Genomic DNA, 27954 nt, shown 5'->3' on the forward strand with positions numbered 1-27954 from the left:
CATGCCATGTTTTTCTCGGTCTTCCTCTGCTTCTTTTCCCACTAACATTCGCCTCATAAATTTGTTTTACCGTTCTTTCCTCACTCATTCGTTCTACATGTCCAAACCATCTCAACACACCTTTCTTAATTTTATCGATAATGCTTATCTCAGCTTTGCATTCCTTCCTTATTTCACTATTCGTACATCTATCATACATCGTTTTGTCGCACATTCTTCTGAGAGATCGCATTTCGACTGCATTAAGTCTACTTTCATCCTTCTTTTGTCAACTCCATGTTTCACTTCCATACATTAGAGTTGGAACCAGGACTCCGTTGTGCACTGCCAGTTTAGCTTCCGCTGATAGGTTTTTATTTGCTATAACTGATTTCAGGGCACCATTCACTTTGTTCCCAGCATTCACTCTCCTTTCTATGTCTTTATCAATCTTTCCATCCCTAGAAAACATACTACCCAAATACACGAAATCATCTACCTGTTCCAAAATCTCTCCGTTTACCAATATTTCACATTCAGATCTGCATTCTTCTCTTTCAAAAACCATGATCTTGGATTTTTTTACTCCTAGTCCGTAATACTATATTTTCTTGTTGGACGTTATTTGATTCGTTTTTTGATACGAAAGCTGTACGCCTCAGAGACATTGACAAAAAATGTAAAAAAGTTATTTCATTTAACTTTTTTCTTAAAACTAAAAAAAAGTTTTAATAACAATCTCAAATAACTTTTTAAACATTTTTCTTGATTGTTATTAATCTTCTTAGACAAGTTTCATTAATTATTTATACACACTTTTTTATTTGTTTAAAGTAACAAAAAAAATACAATTTGAATTCACTAACTACACATCAACTTATAAAAATCTTAACCTATTTACGCTCGCTCTAAAAAAGAGACTCAGCTCTTTTGCTTAGAGAGGGACTTACACTCAATATTTATTTTATAATTAAACTGTAACTTTGTTTTTAAATCACTATAAATATTTTATTGTAACTTAATTATAATGTCAACAGGTTTCGAAGCTAACCGCTTCTGTATCGAGACTGATTAATACTAAAACACTTTAACAAAATTCAAAATATTTTGACGGTTAGGCAAAGGAGCTTGGGTAGATTTTGAAATCTACCCAAGCTCCTTATTTAAGTTATGATAAAATATTTTAAGTGATTTCAAAACAAAGTAATATTTAATTATAAAATGGAAAATCACTAAGTTATATAAATTATATACAATTTTTTTTTTTTTTACTTTACAATTTTTCATCAATTTTCAATACTATTGGTTTTAAAAATTTAAAAGTGCTTATTCTTCTTCATCTAACCTTTATCCGTACCCATAGGACACAGGATAGTATCGACGAAGTGTTATCTTGATCGTTAATCGCATTAAGGCAAATTGGTGAATCCTGCTCTTGTTGTACCAGTCTAGGGTGATAATAAATAAATACTAGAGCGAAAATCACTTACATTCATATTACCTCCTAAGAATCGAACCCATGATCTATAGACTAGCAGCAAAACTCGCTTTCCACTACATTACGCAGGGGGACAAATTTAAAATACTTTGAATTATAAAATAATAAATAAAACACTTGTTTTTTACCACTTGAGTATTATATCTTCACGATTAGGTTCGGAAGCTACAGATGCTTTCTACTGGTTTAGATATAAATGAAAACAGTCTCTGCTTAATAAAAGTTTCCCTCATCCCACCATAGATGGCTATTGTGAACTCGCGCAGACTGTGTTACGAGTTTGATCTATAATAATCTAGAAGTTTCAAGAATTTGAGAAGTGTGGTTGTCAATCATGGGTAGAATTGGTGAATGTTACATGTTTGTAAAGTGATTACTTTGTAATGTCCAAAATTCCATAATCTTCTTCATCTATGTTTAGATGTCAAAAAATCATGTAAAATGTAAACCATTCAAAAAACTTTCATATTAATATGTGTCAATTTTTTATCGCCATACTATGTGTTAATGCGGGATTTTAAAGATTATTGTTTTTTCGTATGTGGTAAAAAATGTACATACATTAGAAACCTATTTTTGTCAAAACACATTTGCAATAATTGAAATCTGCCAAATTTCACGCTGCCGCGCAAAAAAGGTGAAAGCATCTGCTGCGAATTGTGACAACGCAAGGTTAAAGCCGCGTAGCTTTCTACTTCTGCCGGTAGACGACAGTGGCAATAGGATAACGGGGCATGAAGCCAACATTATAAAAAAGCTAATTGACAAATCGTCCAGGAGATAATTCAAGTGGAATTATCAGAAGTGTCAGTAACAAGGCGACTTGTTGGGTAACCGGCTTAACTGAGCGACAGGCTGACCCGTGGTTGTTGGGAATTACGCATGTAATCAGTTACTCTTGCCGTGGCCCAAAATATAGATCAGAGATCGTGAACTTGGAACGCGTATTTCGAAAAATAACGTTCGAAAAATAACGTTTGAGAAATAACGCTTTATCATATAAATAACATGTTAAATAACAGTACACCAGACGGTTACAAATGGCGCTATATAAATTATCCAAATTTATTATTTTCATTTTTATGCTAGGGTTGTCCCTCTCAATATTTTGAGTGCGTGTAAATCTTTGTTCACAAATCTAGGTTTATCCACATGGGAGTTATTTATATTGACTTTTTAACATAGATGAAGAAAAATATAAAAATTCCGGTAATTTACAAAATGACCTGTATTAGGCTGGTTAAGTAATTCCTTTACACACGTGTAATATTCACCATTCTACCTATGATTGACAGCTCCACTATTCCTTTTTTGGAATTCCTATATATGTCATTAATCTCATGACGCTTTACATGCGAGTTCACTGGAGACATATATGGTAGGATTGGGAACCCCGGATTATTTTACATACTTGAAAACGCCTGAAAATATGATTTTAAATTTTATGCGGCTTATAATTCGACCAGTTATTAGCAACATTTTTGCCTTCCATTTTCTTCTTCATCTATGTTAAGATGTCAAAACTTCTACTTAAATAAAAACAAAAATAAAAATAACTCCCAAAATAAAGCCCTGATTTTTGAACGAGTATTTGGACATACTCAAAATGTTGTGAACCTCTAATCTTTACTATTTTTACAATACAAATCTCAAAATGCACTCAACAGGTGAATGAATGTATGCATTTTTGAATGCCATAATTTTCAAATAAAGATTCGTTTTCACTTAGCCACTTAAGAGTGCAAGTGTGTACATATATAGTACATATAAGTTGATCTACATAAAGAGTTTTCTTGTCACACTTTCTATATCGATGAAAACGATTCCAGTTCTGCGATCAGATCTCCCTGACAACGTGTTTGACAACAGCGATTTCAGAAGTATAAACGATATCTTAATTAATCATTATATCCATGATTTCCTTTCAGGTATGCATTCTAAAATAAGTCAATTCTGCATTCTTCAATCGAGTTCACCGAGTTATACAGACTTGCGTATACATTTTCATGCATCGATATTTTAAAATACGAAACAACCTACAATTCAGTATTCGCACACTATAATATATTGAGTAGACCAGTATGTGTGTATGTGGGACAGTTGAAAAAAGCCAGAAGGCACTCACCTATCAAGAAAGTCATCGTTTGAAAGTAAATAACAACATATGCTTATGATTTAAGGTTTATACTAACATTTCTAGGTGAAACTGTGTTTTATATCATAAAAAAAACTGTATATATTTTTCTTAATATGTATATATGGGAAAAAACTATATAGTTGTTATTTTATTATAAATAGGTACTTATGAGTTCAAGAAAATTTATTTAAAAAAAACGTGTTTTGTGTAAAATAATATTTTACCATGAAAATAATAGAGCAGTCGCTAAAGGGCGAAAATTGACAATCCTAAAAATATCCCTCCCTTGGCACAAATATAACACTTCATACTCATCTCCATTCTGTCCACTGTTCTGTCCTGAGGTATCTAAGTCTTGTGTATAATGGGTATATTTATATACGTAAATTAAAATTAATAATTGTGTTTTGAATGTTTGTTATAAAAAAATTATTAATCAACCCATCAAAGTCAGCCGCCAAGACACAATATCAATTAATTTGAGGTTATTCCCACTGTTTGTATGATTTGAAAAAATACACTTTTTATTAACCTTCGATATCAAGTCCCGCAAATAAATATTGTGAACCCAATTTGTTTTTCGTTTAATTTTATCCTTAAGATTTCTTATAAAATAATATAATTTTTAGCTGCGTTGTGTTAAAAAATAATTATCTAACGCGTTTTTTAAAGTATTAATTACTAGTAATCGTTTTCAACAAATTGTCGCCATTTTATTATGAGTTATCTGACCTAGTTCACAGTTTCCACCTCACATAACAGCAATCCACGTACTTCGCTGCACTTGCATAAAGTTATATGCTTGATTGCCTTCGAGTTAATTTATCTCATTACCTTAGTCGTATATAATGCACCCACATAACGCAAATAGATCTAGAAAAATAATAAAATCGTTTTATAAGAAATATAAATCTGAGCTGCTATCCACTCAATTTAACGCTTAATCTAACCTTTATCGACCTTATTTTATCTGGCGTGATAAAACCGTTTTGGGAATGCCCAAATATTTATTCACAAATACTCCCATATTCTTTTTCATCAATGTTGAGATGTCGAAATAACTCCTAAGAGGAGAAACTCAGATTTATTAACAAGGATATGGACACACTCAAAATGTTGTGAATAAAATAAGTGGTCAAATTACAAGCTTCATAAAAATTAAAATCATGTTTTCAGGCGTCTCCCAGTGTGTAAAAGGAAAGGATCTTGCACACATTTAAAAAAATGTCTTTGCTCATAAAAAAAACTCTTAACTAAATCAACCATGGATGCTGTCGATAACTCACACCTAAAGCAGCGTGTGAATTATATGATAAATAATATATGAGCTCTAAAAATTTGAGTTCTGTGGTTGTCAATCAAGGGTAGTAAAGTGTAACCTTGATTGTAAGTTAATCATTTAAACCAGCCTATGATGGGTCGTTAGCTCTGTAACTACCCAGACTTCCATTATCTACATTGAGATGTCAAAGTATAAGCGTTTTAAATTGTTTCTGCGTTTTCTTAGTTTTGAGTTTGAAGATATAAATTTAATGATTAGGCAGAAGATCATACTTCGATCTTAATTCTACTCTTCTTCTTCTTCTCTTTATGCTGCATTTTTTTAAAGGTTTACATCATTACGTTGTCTGCTGTCGTTGTATTCAGCGACTTAGTGCTATTTTGGAATCAGTCTCAAAATGTACGTATTCCAACACTCTCCTTATCATTCATCGTTTACGTTGTGTAATATGGCTTAGCAAAAAAAATATTACACAAAGTGAATATTTGATGAATGATAAGGAGAGTATTATATTACCATACCACAAAGTTAACAATGCTTTTAATATACAGAAAATATGTACCTACGTATTATTCTATTCTGCGTTTACCTTCAACTTTGCTTTCAATAAAATACGTATTATCTCTTATTTCTCTCTCCTTGTAATAAACCAATGCTATTATAATATGAGTTCAAGATATTATTTCAAATAAACCCATCACCACTTTGCTATTGAATGGGAACATAAAATTAACGCATATACATAATTTTACACTATCGACGTTTCGCATTTTATTGTGATTTGTTCTCTGTGGAATAAATACATCATTACTGATATTAACGGAAACAGATGATTTATAATATAAAGTCATGTGTATATGTGTAAATAATGCGGAAATATACGTTATTTGTAATTCGCAATAACGTTTAGTGTACAACATAATATCAACAACAGTCGTTCTAACACCATATCGACACTAAATATAAAAAGAATAGGCTTTCACGATTTATTTATTTAAAAAAATTACATACATAAGTCACATATATAATATTCCCGATAAGTAATTTTCATTACTCATTTTGGGACATGGGAGTAAGCATAACAAGACTGAAAAACAAATAAGAATGTGTTAAATAAAGTATTTTTTCAGCTCATTGATTTTGGATCCTTGACTGGATTCTATTTTATATACTCGTATAACAAACAGCTGGTTAATTTGGGTATAAGCAATATATTGCAAGGACCTTACTCCAAATTTAGTTCTGTTTATCGGCTCTACATGTGTTTCATAATGTTCTCGTGTAATATCTTAGAATTTCTTTGTTAAAAATCGGTATAGTATTGCTATGAGTTGTTTCAAACATTATTTGAAGCATTTTATTTGTAAAAATTAAATTTAGGACATAGAAATGGAAGTTCCTGAGTCTCTTTGTGTTGCTCATCATCCCAAATACGGTAATTTTGCTTATTGACGTGGCCATTGAGCCTGAAATAGGTCTCAACACTGAACAAAATTTAGAATATTGTTTTTGAGTAATTTGTAAACGTTTTGCGGTGTAAGTCTTTCCATGATGAAATGTCAAACAATACTGAACAAAATTACCATGCCAGTTCAACTAGATATAATTGTGATCTGTTAATAAAAGCTTTCTGGAAAAAATGGTCATAATGAATCATTCTGCAGATATACTCGTATATTCTGATATTACTGATATACTGATTTTATTAATTATCTAATTTTGCTAGGCAGTGGGTGTACCGTTTCTATGGTAAAAATCGTGACAAAAAATGGCTGTGTTGTTTGAATTTCCAATTCTTTTGCACTAATCCAATTTATTTTGCCCATCTCTATTTTTATTATGACGTGTTTTACACCCGTAAACCAATACTAAATTCCATTTGAGTAGGTAGATGAAAAAATGACATAAATCCTCACGTTATATCTTCCCGTGTGGAAATGACCACACCCACATATGATTATCTTAGGGAAAGAATATGTGTGTTTGGCAAATAACACTGATTCCAAACAAACATTTTAAAACAACTCAAAGTACAATATTTCATCAAAAAAATGCAAAGTTCACTTTCTCAATGTGTAACGAACCGAGATTTTTTTGTTTACAATTTTATTATTTTATATCATCGCTCTCCCAACTGTCGTAACTGTTTTTTTAACGAAATTTCAGATAAGAACACTTTTATTATCATAGAATTTCAAGCAGTATTCATTCACCTTATGAATTATTCCTGTGTGATTCAGTGCTAAACGGTTATCGAGTTAAAATATTTACTTAACTTATTATTTTTTGACATCTCATCAAAGATGAAGAAGAATATGGAAGTCTGGGCATTTACGGGGCTTACGACCGTTATAGGCTAGTTTAAGTGATCACTTTACACACTGTAACATTCACCAATTCTACCCATTATTGACAACCACACTACTCAAATTCTTGGAAGTTCTATATATATGAACCAATTTAGAAACCTTGTTCATGAATCACTAGAACTTCACTAGAGACATCTATTGGTGAGATGTAAAGAAGCTTTTTATTAAGCAGAAACTCTTATATAACTCCATATTACTCTTACTTAACTTAATAAATAATACTAATTATACCCCATATCTGCGATACGTACTTCAATGCACTCTGAATCATTTTCAAACGCCGTATGCGAAATTTAATATTGAATTAAGAGTAATCCTCTAAGGATCTTGAAAGCTGATGGAATCGTTGAATGATATTTATATAGTTCATTTAAAAAACTAACTAAAAACTAAAATCTGTATATATATATATATATATATATATATATATATATATTATATTTAATAAATAACTCATAAGCCTGAAGAGTTTTGTCTGCATTTAAGATAGTTAGAATAGGGAAGGTAGATTTGAAAGATATATATATATATATATATATATATATATATATATATATATATATATATATATTTATATATATATATATATATATATATATTTATATATATATATATATATATATATATATATATATATATATATTTATATATATATATATATATATATATTTATATATATATATATATATATATATATATATATATATATATATATATATATATATATATATATATATATATATATATATATATATATATATATATATATATATATATAACGTGGTAATATTTTCCTTTTGAAAATTAAGTGTAAATAATATGTAAAGTGGGTGTATAATAATAAAATAAACAATGTGTTGCTTTGTAATTAAAGTTTATTCTTAATTTATCTTTATAATAATTTTATATCTATCTATCTATCTATCTATCTATCTATCTATTTGATTCTGACAGTTAATAATATTATCGGAAGTCTTTTGTTTTATTGTGAGCTGGAACTGTTTTGTGTAGGTACTATTTGTAAGTACTTAATAAAATGTATAGGTAGGTACCTAGTTATTTTATTACATCTCCCCCCTTGGGGATGAAAATTCATAGTAAAATTTTCACTCGTCCTCCGGATCATCTTCTTGTAGTGAATGGACTGGTATAAGTTTAGTGATATGATATTTTTTTTTTCTTTCTTTCTTTTTTCCTTCTTTTTTTCTTTCTTTTTTTTCTTTCTTGTTTTTTTTTCTTTCTTTCTTTTTTTTTCTTTTTTCCGTTCTTTTTTTCTTTCTTTTTTTTTGTATTTTTTTTCTTCTTCTTGACCCTTTTAAAGTAGACACAGTTTTTTTTTAATCCATTTGTTTTTTTCTTTTGAATTCCTTCATTTTTATTCTGATCTCTTAAAGTATCTTCTAATTTAACCAAATTTATAACTTTTAATTGTTCATCTGCATTTTCATTCGATTTTAATACTGGATTCCTGCTTAGACAATCTACTTCTAAATTCTTCTTTCCTGGAGTATATTTGATTTTATCTTTCGTAGAAGTTTTTTCTACTTTATTTTTATTTTTATTTTTCAAGCACTGTTTCTGTGTTATTTGTATGTCTTCATTTTTATTCTGATCTTTTAAAATATCTTCTAATTTAACCAAATTTACAACTTTTAATTGTTCATTTGCATTTTCCTTCGATTCTAATACTGGATTCCTGCTCACACAATCTGCTTCGAAATTCTTCTTTTCTGGAGTATATTTTATTTTATATTTTGTAGAATTTTTTTTCACATTATTTTTATTTTCATTCTTCAAGCACTGTTTCTGTGTAATTTGTAAATCTTCATTTTTATTAATCTTATCATCCTCCTTTGTTTTAAACCAGCACGTTGCTTCAGAGTGATATCGAGTTCCCTTATTTAAATTTTCACAAATCTTACATGGACTTTTATCTTTAATTTTATCACTAGTTCTTAGATTTCCACGTCTTCTTTGATTATCTTCTAATCGTTTTCTTTGATCATCTTCTAATTTTTCTCTCTCACTCCGAACATATTGTAGTAATTGTTTTAATACATCTAATGTTTCATAATCCATTTCCATTTAACAAAATTGTCGTTTTATAACGTGGTAATATTTTCCTTTTGAAAATTAAGTGTAAATAATATATAAAGTGGGTGTATAATAATAAAATAAACAATGTGTTGCTTTGTAATTAAAGTTTATTCTTAATTTATCTTTATAATAATTTTATATCTATCTATCTATCTATCTATCTATCTATCTATTTGATTCTGACAGTTAATAATATTATCGGAAGTCTTTTGTTTTATTGTGAGCTGGAACTGTTTTGTGTAGGTACTATTTGTAAGTACTTAATAAAATGTATAGGTAGGTACCTAGTTATTTTATTACATATATATATATATATATATATATATATATATATATATATATATATATATATATATATATATATATATATATATATATATATATCACAAATACCCAGACCAATTGAAAATAAGTATTTCTTGAATTCCTTTCGCAATTGGTGGTAATCGAACCTGTGACGCCAGTTTATATAAATGTAAATATTAAAACAAGGTGACAACTGATCCATTAATGAATATATTGAAGATTTTTAAAACTCGATTTTAAGACATATGTAGTAAAAAAATGAAATGTCGCCAAGCATATGAAACATTCGTATCATATCATATCAAGCATATGAAACGTTCAAATGCAGATACGACAGTTCGCCAGGGGAGCGACGATATGTCAGTAAGTTTGAGTCAGTCAGTATCAAGTGTTGGTCAGTCACCCACCAGTAAGGTGGTCAGCAATTGACCTGGAAACGAAATCGAGTTTTCCATTTGCACCGGGCTTGCCATAAACTGTTCGCAATCCGGTTTGAGGTAGGCTCTAACCATTCGCTATCTGTTTACGACTAGAATTATCAAAACATTTTTTTTTTCATTATATGTAAACATATAATATTTATCATTGTATGGCTGCGTAGTGAATAGAAAGAAAACATAATTCTTTCTTAATTATTTTTAAACTTCTCACTCACTAGAATGGATTGCCATAAATACCTCAGGAATATTATACATGGATTAAAAAAAACTAATTAACCATCAAGGTTCTCCGCAGGGGTAGGCAGAGAGAAAGGAACACCAGACGAATCTATCTTTGCAAACAATCTTCGCCACTTAAACATTCATGCTTCTTCTCTTATATATATATATATATATATATATATATATATATATATATATATATATATATATATATATATATATATATATATATATATATATATATATATATATATATATATATATATATATATATATATATATATATATATATATATATATATATATATATTAATATATATATATATACATATATATATATATATATATATATATATATATATATATATATATATATATATATATATATATATATATATATATATATATATATTTATATATATTTTTTTTTTTTAACAATATACGTTATTTTATTGAAAAAATAAATTCTGTAATTTTCATAACTCCTTACCCTTCAATAAATATTTTCAAAAGCAAATATTTATTTCGTAGAAAATCTCATGTTTTCAATATAAAACCAATGTTTTAAGCAAAAAAAACAATTACGTCTAGATTTCAAGAATATTGTATTGCGGTATATCGATTATCCCGCCTTAATATGCTGTGCCACACGTATGTATATGTAACATACATTATATAACGTTTGATGAATTTATTTAAAATAATTCATAACATAATTTAATAACTTTATCAATAAATTGTAAATTTAAAATGTGTTTGAAAATATTGACAATTTTTCCCGATTTAGAAAATATCACATGCAACTAGAATGCGGATAGAAAATCTTAGCTAATATAGCAACGAAAGTGATTTCAAGCAGATAAATTAGATCGTCGTTCTACGTTACGTCATAAATGCGGTCAGATCTTTTACCGTATGCACTATGGTATAAAGCAGGGGTAGGCAACTTACGGTCACAATGCGAGTTTCGACATATCAACATGGATGAAGAAGTATATGGAAATCTGAGTATTTATTTATAGGGCTCACGACTTGTCATAGGCTCAATCAAATAGGACAACCCAAAGTGTCATGAATTAAATAACTGATCACATTATAATCTTCATAAAAAAAATTAAATACTGCCTTAGAGACTAAGAGTCTGCCAAATAAAAAGCTAACTCAGATCAACCATTGATGCTGCCGAGATGTCACATATCGCTCACTCCTTTCAACAACGTCATATCTCAAAAAACTTGATTTTTCAGGAGATCGTTTTTAATGTTTAAAAATATATTAAAATATATTTAAATATATTAAAAATAAATATCAAGCCCTTTATTGAACTTTTTACTGTGCAACCAATCTTTTTAGGTAAAACTGAATATTTTTCTCCATTTGAAAAATATTTAGTATATTTAAAAAAATAATTCAACAATACCTTTTCTTCAAAATGCAAAAACAAAACTTTCTGCCCTGTAGCGGGTAAATATTAAGTTAAAAATATGCCGCTTTTGCTGGGATATAGTACATTTTCTGGGCATTCCAAAAACATACACAACTGAAAACTTACGATTTTCGATATATGACGTTGTTGAATGGAGTGAGCGATAAGTTAGCAGGTGTGAATTATATGAGTATAAAGTAATCACTTAAACTAGCCTATGATGGGTGGTAAGTTCTTGAAATAACTGAAGTTATTTCGTGTATATGGAGACAAATCCAGAATTTGTGGACAAGGGCTTGGACACACTCAAAAATTTTCAAAATATTATTCTAACACTTGAGTGTTGAACTTTACACAAGTGTATAAAGTGATCGCTTAAGCCAGACAAATGCCAGGTCGTAAGCTCTGGGATGCTCAGACTTCCATCTTCTTCCATATAAAGAGGAACGATAGATGTTTCATATTAAGTAGAGACTCCAATATATATTTTTTTCAATTCAATATTACTCAATTATTTTAAAGGTTTCTGATGTCTGGTGTTAAAATGAATATGGAATAAACCATGGATTTTTATACTGCAAGTAACGTTGGAACATTAAGTAAACTAGACATTATTCGCTTGAAGAGTATAACGACCATGCAGACATATCGTTACGTAACTCGAGAAGATGAATTATAAGTTTTCGTTACATTTGAATCATTTTTAAGACGATATTATCCAACGTGACACACATTAGTGTGAAAGGATGAGAAGCTAGTGAGAGGAAGATCAAATTAAGTAGGCACTTTCTCTATAAATGCCCCCGTGCACTATCAATATTATTCATCAATAATATTAAAAGGGTTTTGTTTATCAATAATATGGACGAGTCTGAAGTCAACAGGCGACACAAATTTATTGCTCATCATTCAGTATCGGAAAAAAAATTACCAATAAATGTTACATGAGGTTTAAAAATTTTATAATAATTTTTTTTGACCACTTGAGTCTAGTGGTAAAAAACAAGTGTTTTCTTTTAAATTTCATCATGTCTTACCACAAAGTGAATGCCGAAACAATGAATAAAATATAGGTTTAACCCTTCACTGCATAGTGTATCAAATTTGTTACATACCCAAAAGTAAGTTTTAAAACGTCCTTTGAATATATAAGCAATCATTCTTTGTTGTTACTGATTAGATACATTCACAACTCACGTATATAGTTCATAATTTAGCCAAAAGACGCGCTATGAACGCCAAAATAATAACGTCAATGCAATCATGCAGTCATGCAAAAAAAGTCATGCAGTGAAGGGTTAAGAATGTTTTATCTGAATTATTTTAAATGTAATAATGATGTACTGTATTACACTAGGATTAGGATTCATAAAGGCTTTTGTTTGGAGTGTTTTGTTGTATGGGTGTGAAACCTGGACCATCCAAAAGTACAAAAAAGACCGGCTTGAAGCATTTGAGATGTGGGTTTGGAGGAAGATGACCAAAACATCATGGGTCGTAAGGAAGTCCAACGAAAAGGTGTTGCAGGACGTAAAAGAAAGAAGAGAGCTTATAAATCATATTTTGAAGAGGAAGGCCAAGCTAATAGGGCACTCAATTAGACATAGCACCTTTCTTAGCAACATCTTCGAAGGAAGAATCTTGGGAAAACGAACAAGAGGCCGCCCAAGAACTTCATACTTCCAGGATTTGAAGCGGCTCATGGACGTCTCCTCCTATTCGCAGCTCAAGAGGATGGCGACTGACAGAGACAAGTGGCTGACACAACAAGGCGCTGCCTTTAGAAGATGATGATGATTACACTATTTTATAATCCATTCTTCTTATTAAGTAAACTAATAATTTTGTAAAAAACTACATAAGGTATAACTTACATCAATGCATTTCAGTACATTTTGTGTTTTCTGTTGATTTGTTTTATTATTTCAAATTATTTTTATTGTAATGTATTGATCACTTATTTTATATCATCCTTCAATAATATTTCTAGTGTGCGGAGCCCTTAATATAATATATTGAATATTCGTCAGATAACGAGTTCAACTATTGTATATTATAAAAGGATATAATATATGTCCGCCTCCGTAGTGTAATGGTCAGCACGCTCGGCTACCGTTCTGGAGGTCCCGGGTTCGATTCTCAAGAGGGATTAAATAAATATAAGTGATTTTTTCACTGTAATATTTATTCAATATTATCCTGGACTGGTACCTGAAGCGGAAGGCTGATCACCTTTCCTTCATGTGTAAACGATCAAGATAACACTGGGTTTATATGACGCAGTGCCCTATGCACCATTGGGTGCGGATAAGGGTTTTTTTTATTTTTTATTATATAATCATTTAAAAAAAAATCATTTTTAAAAATCAATCAAAAACAGCAAACTTCAAACGTGCAAACATATGATTTGATTAAATTTTCAAAGCAGGATTACCAAATACAATCGCGTCGATATCAAACACCAACGTCACTTCACGACGAGTGTCCGAAGACAATAAATAGAATTTTGTTTGTATTTTGTATTGTTTATTTTTATCTTAATACAGTGTTTATATACTCTTTAAACTTTTTTTATAAAACGGACTTTCATCTTTAACGGACACCCCCTTCCCCCAATTAGCCCGTTATATTAAGGTTTTACTAACTAACTATCCATCACGCCGCTTCTCCGCAGGGGTACGCAGAGAGAATAGAACGCCACACCACTCTGTCTTTGCAAACATTCTTCGCCTCTTCCACGTTCATGCATCTATCTCCTCATACATACCCGCCGATTATTACGACTCCTAACCTGACCACTTTCAAGTATTTGGCATACCTGATCGTGCCATTTTTTCTAGGTGTTCTTCTGCTCCTTTTCCCACTAACATTCACTACCTTTGCCTCATAAATTTATTTTACCGTTATTTCCTCACTCATTCGTTCTACATGTCCAAACCATCTCAACACACCTTTCTATCGATAATGCTTATCTCAGCTTTGCATTCCTTCCTTCGCACATTCCTCTGAGAGATCGCATTTCGACTGCATTCAGTCTACTTTCATCCTTCTTTTGCCAATTCCATGTTTCACTTCCATACATTACAGTTGGAACCAGGACTCCGTTGTGTACTGCCAGTTTAACTTCCGCTGATAGGTTTTTATTAGCTATAACTGATTTCAGTGCACCATTTACTCTGTTCCCAGCATTCACTCTCCTTTCTTTGTCTTTCTCAATCTTTCCATCCCTAGAAAACTACGTTTTAAAACTTAAGGTTTTACTTTATTTTAAAATGGTCCTTCGTTATGATAACATTCAATAATTGATACCATAGCCAAACTGGATTATTTGTTCTGTAATGCTTGTATTTGAGGAGCGATCAAAGACCTTCTCTCATATCAAATGACTTGTTATCATCTCATGTGACCCTTCTGACCACAGATAGTTTATCTCCGCAAATACAAGTATGCTACTAAGTGATGATAATTAAATGTTATAGAAACTTAAATTAGTTCATTTTTTTGAGAATATGTTTATTCTTAGTGCTGACGCATCTTTTATCTAGAATAAAGTATCTGATTACATAAAATTTGTTTCGTGTGCCATAATATGTTATCATCATATTCATATATTTTATATTTCTGATACTTTTTTTTCCTTAAAAATTCCCTGTTAAAAAAAAAAAAACATTTTGCTCATCGAATCGAGCATGTGCAGTTTATTAATAATATATCTTATGAGATGCGTCTTATTTGATGATTTTCTATAAACATCTGATACATTACGGCTGTCCAAACTCAAAACACAGTAAGGGACATTTTTTTGTAGTACTTTTTTTTGCATTCTTGGACTAAGTAGATTCTACTTGGTACATAAATGAAAAAAAAAAACGTACTACAAAAAAATGTCCCTTACTGTGTTTTATGTTTGGACAGCCGATTACTATCATTGCGTAAAACCTTACCGTCTATTAAACCACCCTTTCTTTCTTACAACTTCTCTTTAAACTTCTTAACACTACCACCCTAAAATTCTATTTTAAGGAGGGATAAGCCTCCTTTTTTTAGAATAACCTAACGTCCAAGTGACTCTGAAATCTAGCTACGGCTTATGCTACACCGTTTATCATGTCCCTTCTCAGGCTTCAATTTTATAAGTTTCACAGCCTATGCCTACTCATGAGCGGATTTATTCTTTATGTTTAAAGTTACTATAATTCCATGTAATTCATGAGTGAAAATTCTAGGCAAAAAAATTGCCTCCTGCGATGTATTTATTTATTTTATTTGTTCGGGGACTGTACAGATTTACATTAAAAAAATATTTTAAAAAATAGTTACATTAACAATAATAAAGCCAATTAAACAATTCCACGTTTATGTTAATTTATCTAACTGGGAAGTTATCCATCCATCTCTTTGGTACTCTGCCTGGAAGTCGTATACCTTGGAGTTGGGCGTGCAATACAATGTGGGGAAGTCTAGATAGTTCCATTCTCCTCACTATTGCCTTCTTTGTTATCTTCCCCACCTAACGACATATTCGATCTCGCATAATTCTCTTATGACAACACCGTGCATTTGAAAATGATGCGGAATGCATCATTTTCAAACAAACGGTGTTGTCATAACACGTGTCACAATAGATTACACGCAAAAGTGATATTTACCAAGTGAAATTTATATTTAACATTTACTTTTTTATTTATATCGATGTTATTTTATGATTTTTAATTTAAGTTTTACTTAGTAAATAGCACTTTTTCTTAAAATCTACTGTGACACGTGTTTCGATGAATTCCGCATCATTTTCAAACACTCAGTAAAACATTAATTTAAAAAAAGGGATAGATTTTATCACAAAGTGACAGCCGAATCAATTAATGAAGTCATTTTATGAATTTAAAAGTACTTATATATGTATAAGAACTAAAAAAGAAGGCTAAAAAGCTCAATAGGAATTCGATCGTTCAAACTCTTATGATTTTTTTTGTTGGTTAAACCCTTATCCGCACCCTATGGTGCATAGGGCACTGCATCATATGAACGCAGTGTAATCTTGATCATTAACACATGAAGGAAAGGTGATCAGCCCTTCGCTTCAGATACCAGACCAGGGTTATATTGAATGAATATTACAGTGAAAAAATCACTAATATTTATTTGACCCCCCCTGGAAATCGAACCCGGGACCTCCAGTATGGTAGCCGAGCATGCTGACCATTACACTACGGAGGCGGACTAGGTTGGTTAGCAATGTGCTAACTATAGCTAAAGCACTTTTTTATGATTGAAATATTACGTTTTGTTATGCGAGAATCAATTACCTGGCAATTATAATTAAATAAGGTTTTTTTATAGATGACGTGCGGCATTACCGTCGTGGACAACACGCTGAATCGGTCCTTCTACAAGCTGGGACTGACGGTCGGCAAGCATCCGGGCTACTTCCTCATCATCCCGGTGCTCCTGACGCTGCTGTGCATCACGGGCTACCAGCAGATCAAGTACGAGATCGACCCGGAGTACCTCTTCTCCCCGGTCAGCGGCGCAGGGAAGACGGAGAGGAACATCGTCGAGGAGTTCTTCAAAGTCAACTACACCCATCGGTTCAACGTTGGAAGGATAACGAGACCTGGTAAGAAATACTTCTTCTTATCATATTATTTTTAGACATCTCATCAAAGATGAAGAATAATATGGAAGTCTGGGCATTTACGGAGCTGACGACCGTCATAGGCTGGTTTAAGCGATCACTTTACACACGTGTAACATTCACCAATTCTACCCATTATTGACAACCATACTTCTCAAATTATTGGAAGTTCTATATATATGAACCAATTTAGAAATCTTGTTCTTGAATCACTAGAACTTCACTAGAGACATCTATTGGTGAGATGTAAAGAAGATTTTTACTAAGCAGAAACTCTTGTATTAGTATGTGAGGTCCGACTCCTGGATTATAATCACACACATGAGAAACGCCAGAAAATACCATTTTTATGGTCTTCTATCTGGAAAATACCATTTTGGTGAATCTTCTTCATCTTTGATGAGATGTCAACAAATAATATTAAAATAATTCCTGTAATTGGAGATAATCCAGATTTTGTGAAAAAGTATTTAGACACACTCAAAATGTTGTAAACTTCTTCTTGTATTTAAGCCCTATTATGGCATTATCATGACCTTGACAACAGCTGTTTAACAGCAAGACCCATCCACCTCCTGACGTTCATCATCCTTTTTCTTACTACTCCTATGTTTACTTCGTAAAAAATATTAAGAATTGGAGTCCTGGTTCCAACCCCAACGTATGGAAGTGAAACATAAAGTTGGTAAAAGAAGAATGAAAGTAGTCTGAATGCAGTCGAAATTGATGAAGAGGAGCAAATGAATCCTGAATCTTCATTTTCAAAAGCGTGCACATTCTTTGAAAGATTGAAAACATTCTTCTACACACATTTAATAACCGATGCCGAAAAAAATATTATTTGCCAAGTCGAAAATATACTGTTGACTTAAGAAAATAAAACAGAAAAAAAAATTGATTACAGATTATTTAAAATGCTTTAATTTTTTTAAAGGGATCTATTGATATAAACTATGAATGCGGGAAAACCATGAATTCGCGTTTAACAAGTTAATACGCAATTATGTACCTACTATCGAGTAAAGATACCGTCCTCCCAATCTGCATAACCATTGGTAGGTTAAAATTCTAAGAAGAATACAAGTTTTGGAAGTAAATCAATGTATTTATTTGAAAAAACAAAGCTGAATAGAACCAAAAAAATATTAAAGTTTATTAATTTTAGAATTTAGTCCGCCTCCGTAGTGTAATGGTCAGCACGCTCGGCTACCGTTCTGGAGGTCCCGGGTTCGATTCCCAAGGGGGGTAAAATAAATATAAGTGATTTTTTCACTGTCATATTTATTCAATATTACCCTGGACTGGTACCTGAAGCGGAGGGCTGATCACCTTTCCTTCATGTGTAAACCATCAAGATGACACTGCGTTTATATGACGCAGTGCCCTATGCACCATTGGGGTGCGGATAAGGGTTTTATTATTATTATTAATTTTAGAACTATTCTTCTGAGAATTTTAACCTACCAATATTATGCAGATTGGGAGGACGGTATCTTTACTCGAAAGTATCTCCTTGTGTATTAACTTACATATTATTCCCGCATCCATGGTTTATTTCCAAGGGTCCTTTTGAAAACGATAGATAGATGTTTTCACTTTATTTTAAATATTGTTTTTCTGCTAAGATGGCCCTCATTTTCCTTTATCATTTCCCAATAGCAGAATTTTACAATGGAGTACTACTCGGTGCACGAGCAACTTCAGCTTGTTAAGACAATCAATTATCTGTAAAATCTACGACGCGTATCCGCTTAAAAATTGCGAAAAAACATTGACTTAAGGTTTTTTCTGTCGCAATATTTTGTTACTAATCGAGGTTGATTCTTAACAAAACAAATACATGTTTCTTCAAACACAATCTTCAAAAATATTCAAAAGAAACTAGATGAATAACTGTTAAAAATAACACACACATAGAAACGCCAGAAAACATCCTTTTCATTTTGAATTTAGCTTATAATTTGACCAGTTAATTTACTTACAACATTTTGAGTGTGTCCAAATATTTGTTCACAAATCTGGATTATTTCCAATTAGGAGTTATTTTTCATATTATTTTTTGATATCTCAACATAGATGAAGAAGAATAGGGAAGTCTGGGCATTTGCGGGGCTTACGACCGTCATAAGCTGGTTGAAGTGATCACTTTACACCCGTATAATACTCGCGTTTCCCATGTATGTGAATATAATCCAGGATTCGGACCTCACAAACAAATGAAAGAGTTTCTGCTCAATAAAAAGGTTCTTATATCTCACCATAAATCTCTTATGTCTCACGTGGAATTCTTGTAAATTCAAGCGATCTGTTTCGAATTTGGACAATATATATATAAAAGTTCCAAGAATTACAGTAGTGTGGTTGTCAATCACGGGTAGAATTGGTGAATGTTACACGTGTGTAAAGTGATCACTCAAACAAACATAGGCTGGTCATAGGACGGTCGTAAGCCCCGTAAATGCCCAGATTTCCATATTCATCTTCATCTATGCTGAGATGTCGAAAAATAATATAAAATGCATGTTTAGAGATAAATTTCCATGTTTTTTTTTTACTCGTAATACATACAAAATTAATCAAATAAAACTATCAACATTTCAAGGGACAATACATTTTCATGTTGACCAGTGACACGGGGTTTAGCAATATTATTTTTTTACATTTTTGGAAGTCTTTTGTTTTAAAATAAATAAACATAATGATCATGACAACAGTAAATATCGTTTTAGGCAAACGAATGTTGGTTTAACATTATTGGAAAAGTGATTCACATTTCGTTCACTCACAATATTAATTATTCGTAATTTCATAAACTTTTGCATTTAAATCATTGTGGCTACGAAGATTATGGTCACCCAAATATTATATAGTATATCTTCGCCTCTTCCGCCTTTCTTGTCCGCCTCCGTAGTGTAATGGTCAGCACGCTCGGCTACCGTTCTGGAGGTCCCGGGTTCGATTCCCAGGGGGGATAAAATAAATATAAGTGATTTTTTTCACTGTAATATTTATTCAATATTAACATGGACTGGTACCTGAAGCGGAGGGCTTGATCACCTTTCCTTCATGTGTAAACGATCAAGATAACACTGCGTTTATATGACACAGTGCCCTATGCACCATTGGGGTGCGGATAAGGGTTTAAAAAAATATCTTCGCCTCTACAGTGTAATGGTTAGCGCGTTTAGTTGCCGTGCTGGTGCCCCAGGTTCGATTCCCAGGGTGAGTCAAAATAAATATCACCGAATTTTCTCTATAATATTTATTTAATATTACCCTAGACTGGTACCTGAAGCGTTAATTAATCAGCTCGACTTCATGTAAGTAACGCTCAAGATAAAATTGCGTGAATTTTGTGCACCATTGGGTGCGAATAAGAATAAGAAGAAGATGAAATATTATTTCACCTCAAAAGACTCGTATATAAAGCCTAGTTTTTACGCCAACGGGTATGCAACCCCGATTGCTAGTAATCCACTTTTCTATCCAATATTCCTCCTCTATTTCTTGTCCTATACCATATTACATGTCCCCACATACATTATCTGTATATCAAATATATTCCTAGATCTAAAAATCTGGATCGCAAGACTGATCACCTTGCTTTCTTGTAATTGACGATTAAGTTGACGATCTGATAAAGCGCCCTATGCACCATTAGGTGCGGATAGTAATAAAAAAAACTATTATTGCATCCTCAACCTAGTTCTTAGCTATTTGTCGCTAAGTTCTCAAATAGTAATCACCTCATTAAATGTACCGTAGCAAATTTAAAGAAACATTTTATTTATTTATAAATACAATACATGGGTACTTAATATTGATGACTGTGGAAGAATTAGGTTTAAATGGTGCGTTTGAATAATTGTAATAGATTTTATGATGTTACGCTAGATAAAAGCATACAGTTTTGTCATAGAATTATCAGTGTTTACATGCTTTCCGAGTCGTAAAGACTAAAGCAATAAATATGCAGATAATTCATAGAAATAAATACAGCAGTGCCATACCTATAAATAAAGAAATATGTGAGTATGTTAGGAAGTACGAAATAGCTAACTTGAACGCAACACATAATTCTACGTTCATTCCAACACTTCCGCGGGTTACTAACTTTCACAATAGATTCAAAGACCATCTGCTGCAAGTTCTCGATATCTTTACTATGAATTTAAAAATAACGTGTTAAAAAAAACATGATAAAATAACATGTTTAAAATAACTGTAAAAAAATGACAATAAAATTACTGCAGAATACGCGATATAATTGGTTTTCTACGCCAGTCACAAATTTTAAAATCAACGATGTCAACAATATTATAAGCGTGAAAAAGGAGATAAGTTTATTTGTGACATGTGCAAAAAGGTATTATGTCATCCAACACATGAAGCCGTACTTAATTGCATTTGCTGTTATGTAAAAATATTTATTCAGAAATTGCTACTAATCAGTACATCATGAAACATTTAAAACTGTAATTTTTGGTGGAACTGCATTTTATATAATAAAATAATAAAACAATAACTATAAACATAGATTTTTTCATTTTTATTTTATTAAACCTGGTACCATCACTCTAGTGATGTCGATAACGTCAAAATCCGGTCACTGGTCAGGTAAAATAAAAGTATAAAAAATGATAAATGTAGTTGTTTTATTATACAGTATCTACTCAATGAATTAGGGCCACGCAGAATTTCGCGCAATTTCTCAATTCAAACAGGAATAACTCAGAGAAAACCTTGAATAAAACAACATTGAATTTTATTTACACATGAACACTTTATTACGCTTAAATTACGCATATTTTTTCATATAAATATAGTTAGTATTTAGTATTTCCACCTTTGGCAGAAATAACTGCCTCAATTGTTTTTGGCATACTTAAAATGCACTGTTTTATCATGTTTTTTATTTCTTCGTCTTCTGACCAAATTTTTTGAATATTTTTTTTTAGACAGTCTACTGTCGGATTTGGAAATGAGTATACCTTATTTTTTAACATGATCCATACGTTTTCTATAGGATTAAGGTCCGGAGAATTTCCAGGCCAGGGGAGCAAAGGCAGATTTTTGTTAGACAAAAATTTTATTATTGATTTAGCCCGGTGGCAAGGTGCCCCATCCTGCATGAAGGTGTATGGACCTTCTGTTGGGTCGAGTGTGGTAGAAGGGCAATAAAATTCGTTCGAGGACCTGCTTATAGGAATTTTGGTTCATTGTTCCTTCCACGAAAAACAACGGCCCAGGTAAATTGTTAATAATACATGACCATATCATTGTTGCAGGGGGGTGTTTGATAACTTTTATCACACAGGCCTCATTGTAACGTTCCATTGGTGTTCTCCTGATGAATCGACGGCTCTCTGTCACGGCTTCTAACCGGCACTCATCACTAAAGATGACCTGAAAAATAATGAAAATTTAAGTTTAATTCAAACATATAAGTTTATTTACTAAAATGATATGTTGAAAATTCAGTTTAAATAAATACCTTTTTCCAATCATCTACCGAGTAATTTCTATGTAGCCTGGCCCATTTTAATCGATCCGCTTTCATTCGTGGTGTCAATTTTGGTACTTTTACAGGGCGCCTGCATTTCAGATTTACTTCGTAAAAACGTCGCCTCAGTGTTGATACCGATATATTTATACCCTCTTCTTCCAATTTTATTTTTAATGTTTTTGCTGATGCACTACGGTTTTCTAAGGTACTTTGAACGATTTTTCGATCAGTCCTCGGTGTTGTTTTTCTAATCCTACGACAGTTCTTTCGCCGATTGCTGGTGGCGGGTGACTGATTTTTTATTGATTTTGAAATTCTGTCCACTGTTTGACGAGAAACGTTTTCTTTTTTTGAAATTTCTCTATTAGATAGTATTCCTAATTTCAGTAGCACTATAACACTAGACTTTTTTTCCTCAGAAATGTCTTTACTTTTTCCCATTTCGTCCTTTTCAAAAAAAACACTTGTGTTTACAAAAAAAAATTATATTTTATGAACTAAAATTAAAAATTAAGTTTTTTTCACAAGACACGATAACTATATAACCTCTTTGAACAAAACAACAACCAAAACTCAAGAAACTTCACTAATAAATGAGATAGGACTATTTTTTGAACTTTCAACTATCTGTCTACCTGTGCTAATTAGGGACCTTTCTCAGAAAAAGGGTTTGAAATTTTGTAAAGGGTTAAATAATCCAGGTATATTTTACATATTATTGAAAGTAATATACATGATATTAGATATCAATAGAAAACTTAAAGTATTTATGTAAAATAAATATAATAATCCAAAAGATTTCAGAGTATTCAAAAAAATAATGGGTGGCCCTAATTCATTGAGTAGATACTGTACATCATAAAACACGTATCATCAATATGTATGAAAAACATACAATAGTTATCATTCGTATAGTTTTCTGACGATATTTTGATATCTACCAGGAGTTTCTGTACATTATTTTCTGATATATATGCAGGTATATATGCAGATGCTCACTTCCAACACATCGACGAGATAATGTCATCAACTAGATATGAATTTTAAGATTCATCACTTTAGCTTCAGTCTGTAATGTCAAAACGTGGCCTACAAAACTCCACCATTCCTTATAAGTTCATAACATATTAATATTTAAAAAACTCAAATATTAAAACTTTGTCGTGTCATTTCTTTTGCTACGAATGAACAAGTTTTTAAACAAAGACAAAGGTTAATTGTAAAAATAATTAAAAAGTGTAAGAGTATACCTGAAAAATTATTTACAATGACCAAGTTACCATCAAAACCATGCCCCTCGGTACGGGGAAACCCAGTGAGGGCACATTATTGTAAATCGTTATATGTAATTATGTGTATGATAAAAATAAAAAATACATTTTATATACATATGTATATATTGATGGAAACATGTTTCACGGAATGTAGGTACGTCATGTCAGGTTTGACACACATTGGGAACCATCCCGTGACCTTCAGGCTGAACCAACATACTGGAATCGTGCAGATTTCACTTCCAGGTGAAATTACCGTTAGTTTCAAGTTCTTAACTATCCAACCAGTATAAGATTAATCTTAGCGTACACGCAAATCTGTGATGATTATTATACTGGCCACACTGAGACATAGTTGCAGGGGTGTGCTGCTAATGCGTATGCATTTTCAAGGAGTCTGCCACAAGGGGGTCTTCTTCTCCTTTAGACTTCTGTCCTTCATTCCATTTTTTCGGTCTGTTGCTGCTTGCAGCCGATTTCTACCCTCCACAGCGGCTATGACGTCAGACCATATTTTTGAGGTCTTGAGAAACCTCTTTTATTCTCCCAAGATCTCCATCCTCCAAGGGGTCCATCCCAAGAAGGTGGTGAATTTTTACTTGCCAGCTAAGATACGATAATAATTTGTTTTATATATATAAAATCGCCTCAAGGGTGCTTTACAACACATCATTTTACAATAACGTAATAATTTTTATTCATTTTTATGTAGTATTTTTTAATTAATTAATTATATTATTTTTAAATGATATTTTAAAAACTTACGTAGAAACAAAATATTTTTTACGGTAGCGAAATTCTTTAATAATTAATAAAAAAATAGCATAAAAATTATTACTCGTATTTACTAAATTGAACAAGTCGCGAAAAAAATATTAATATTTATGCACCTTGAGGTAAAAGTAATGAAATATATTATGAATCATTCTCTTACAGACTTAAAAGGTTAAGTATTTAATAAGATTTTGATAATAAAATAAATCCCCGATCTAACAAAGGGATCGCGCAAAATTCTTCAGCACACCCCTGCACAGATGATGAAATTTAAGATCAAGCAGACTTTAAAAGATAAGACATCGTGTATAACCTGATAGTTCCCTATTTACAAGCCCTCTTAAGTGATACTTGTAATATAAAAGATATATTTGTGACTTTTTCACACTCATTTTAATTCAATCTTCTGCGTGAACGATTAATCAATCATCTTTTAAAATCGACCCTGTAACGAACATCAAAAACTATTATAATGTATTGTATTTTTGATTTTTATTCTGATATCGATCGCGGAGTTTCAATTCGGTTTACGATGCATAAATGCATAAATGCATGGTGTGTAGGTACCTAAATAAAAAGCTTGACCTCGTGAATCAATAAAAGGAAATCGTTAGAACGCATGTGTAGCCATTTAAGCAGGATATTAGGTAAAAGCGAGGATTACGACTTATGAAACTTTAGAAGTTGTAATTCTCGTTTCCTGTATCAGATTAAAAGGATTTCTGTTTGTAACATTTTGAGTTTGTCCAAATACTTGTTCACAAAACTAGATTATCTCCAATTAGGGTTATTTTTTCATTAGTTTAAAAAAAGTGTAAAATATGTATTTTAAAAATTATGTAAAAAATAACCGCTAATTCCAATTAAGGGTTATTTTTTAGTTGTTCACAAATCTGGATTATCTGGATTATCTCCAGATAATCCAGATTTGTGACTAAGTATTTGGAGATACTCAAAATATTATAAATAAATTAACTGATCAAATTATAAGGTAAAATAAATTGAAAATCACGTTTTCAAGCGTTTCTCAAGTATGTATGTGAATATAATCCAAGATTCGGACCTCAGGTACTAATGGAAAGAGTCTCTGCTTAATAAAACCTTTCCTTTTCCCACTATAGATGGCTTATTATGAACGAGTTTGATCAATATATCTAGAAGCTTCAAAAATTTGAGTAGTGTGGTTGTCAATCATGGGTTGAATTGGTAAATGTTACACGTGTGTAAAGTGATCACATAATCAAGCCTATGACGTTCGTAAACCCTGTACCTAAATGCACGTTCTTCTTCATACATCCACGTTCTTCTTCACCTATGTTGATATGTCAAAAAAAGGGATTGTTGTTTATCGTTTCGTTTCTTACAGGTCGATTTGGACGTCTGATAGTGGTCACCAAGGATGGCGACCCGAATATGTTGCGATCAGCCGTCTGGAAGGAACTTCGGCTGCTGGACGAGCTGGTCCAGAACGCCTCCGTGCCTTGGGAGGAGGAGACCTTTACGTACAGAGATTCCTGCGCCAGATGGCTGGACAACTGCTTCACCAATGACATCCTCAATTTAGACAAAGTCATAGATGATGTAAGTAGAAAAATAACTATTCCATAAGCTTTATAAAATTTAATAACTTAGTTTTAACCACTTTGTTATTAATACAATTTAACCTACCGGTTTCGACCAGAACCCTTTCATCATCAGGGTTTACTTTAATTCAAAAACATTAAAATACTCTCACCAAAAACTTCCACACATTCCGTAAAATTCCTAAATGTTTACATTATTATTAATGTAAACATTTATATTTATGTAAATATTAACTAAAATAAACCCTGATGATGACAAGGTTCTTGTCGAAACCGGTAGGTTAAATTGTATTAATAAAAAAGTGGTTAAAACTAAGTTATTTAATTTATATTAAGTTTATACTATGTGCCACAAAGTATCTGCGGAAAACATTCAAGAAACTATTCCATAGTTTATGTTTGTTGTTCATTTATCGGATATTGGATTTTGGACGCATTCTTCCTTTCTTTCTATCACCTTTTTCAATTATATTTTCCTTGTTGGCTTTTTGAACGTGACTTAGCCATTTTTGAATATTGTCGATTCAAATTTATTTCTACTCCTTACAATTTTTACCGGTTTGATTAGCGGCATCCAAATACCCATCTTATGAACTATCTCAATCCGGTTTGAATAAAACAAGACTATAGACCAAGAAGATCCAAGTGTCTGGCTTAATTTTTCAATGGTTTAAAGTGGATCAGACGTAAACTGGTTCAAAACTGACCGTCCCAAAATAATGGCGTAATTCTTGGTCCACCTATAGTAATGCACCAGTGGTTACTCAGTTACCGGTAAGCAGTTTCCATTTCTATAGCACTTGTCACATTATAAATATAAAAGGTAAGTAAGTATAATACGTACTCAATCAAGGGTAATAGGTGTCTGCCTCCGTAGTGTAATGGTCAGCACGCTCGGCTACCGTGCTGGAGGTCCCGGGTTCGATTTCCAGGGGGGTTAGTCAAATATATACAAGTTATTTTTTCACTCTATTATTTATTCGATATTACCCCGGACTGGTATCAGAAGCGGAAGGCTGATCACCTTTCATTCATGTATTAATGATCAAGAGAACACTGCGGATATATGCTGCAGTGTCCTATGCACCATCGGGTGTGGATGAGGGTTTGAAGAAGGTTATAGGTACGGCGGTTTCAAAAACTTTTACCGTTTCTAATAAAAATTTCAGACAATGACTTTTTTCTTCCATTTAGGTGGAGCGTGGTGACCTCAACCTGACCTTTCCAGTAATGTTCAACCCCGTAACATGGGAGACGCACGTGTTCCCTGTGTTCTTCGGCGGCACCAAAGTAGACGAAGATGGTCTGATCATCAGTGCTCCTGCAGTTCAACTGGTGTACTTCGTAACGGCAGACACTAAGCTCCAAGACATCAAGTACGTTCATATTCAATTTTAATATGTAGAATACCATATACGATGAAAAA

At 31.9% G+C, this 27954-nt stretch overlaps 1 protein-coding gene across 1 annotated transcript in view; it reads left to right on the forward strand.

Annotated features, from left to right (window-relative positions):
• Ptr (patched domain-containing protein) overlaps nt 1-27954 on the forward strand; it is a 91917-nt gene that overhangs the window by 47324 nt on the left and 16639 nt on the right. Inside the window, exons 2-4 of the mRNA XM_088270992.1 lie at nt 17097-17373; nt 26312-26526; nt 27723-27904. Of these exons, the coding sequence (XP_088127118.1) occupies nt 17097-17373; nt 26312-26526; nt 27723-27904 (674 nt within the window). The remainder of the gene's footprint in view (nt 1-17096; nt 17374-26311; nt 26527-27722; nt 27905-27954) is intronic.

Source organism: Brachycentrus maculatus, unplaced genomic scaffold (genome assembly GCF_059751285.1).
Source record: "Brachycentrus maculatus isolate JH-2025_06_01 unplaced genomic scaffold, ASM5975128v1 h1tg000407l, whole genome shotgun sequence".
NCBI lineage: Eukaryota > Metazoa > Arthropoda > Insecta > Trichoptera > Brachycentridae > Brachycentrus > Brachycentrus maculatus.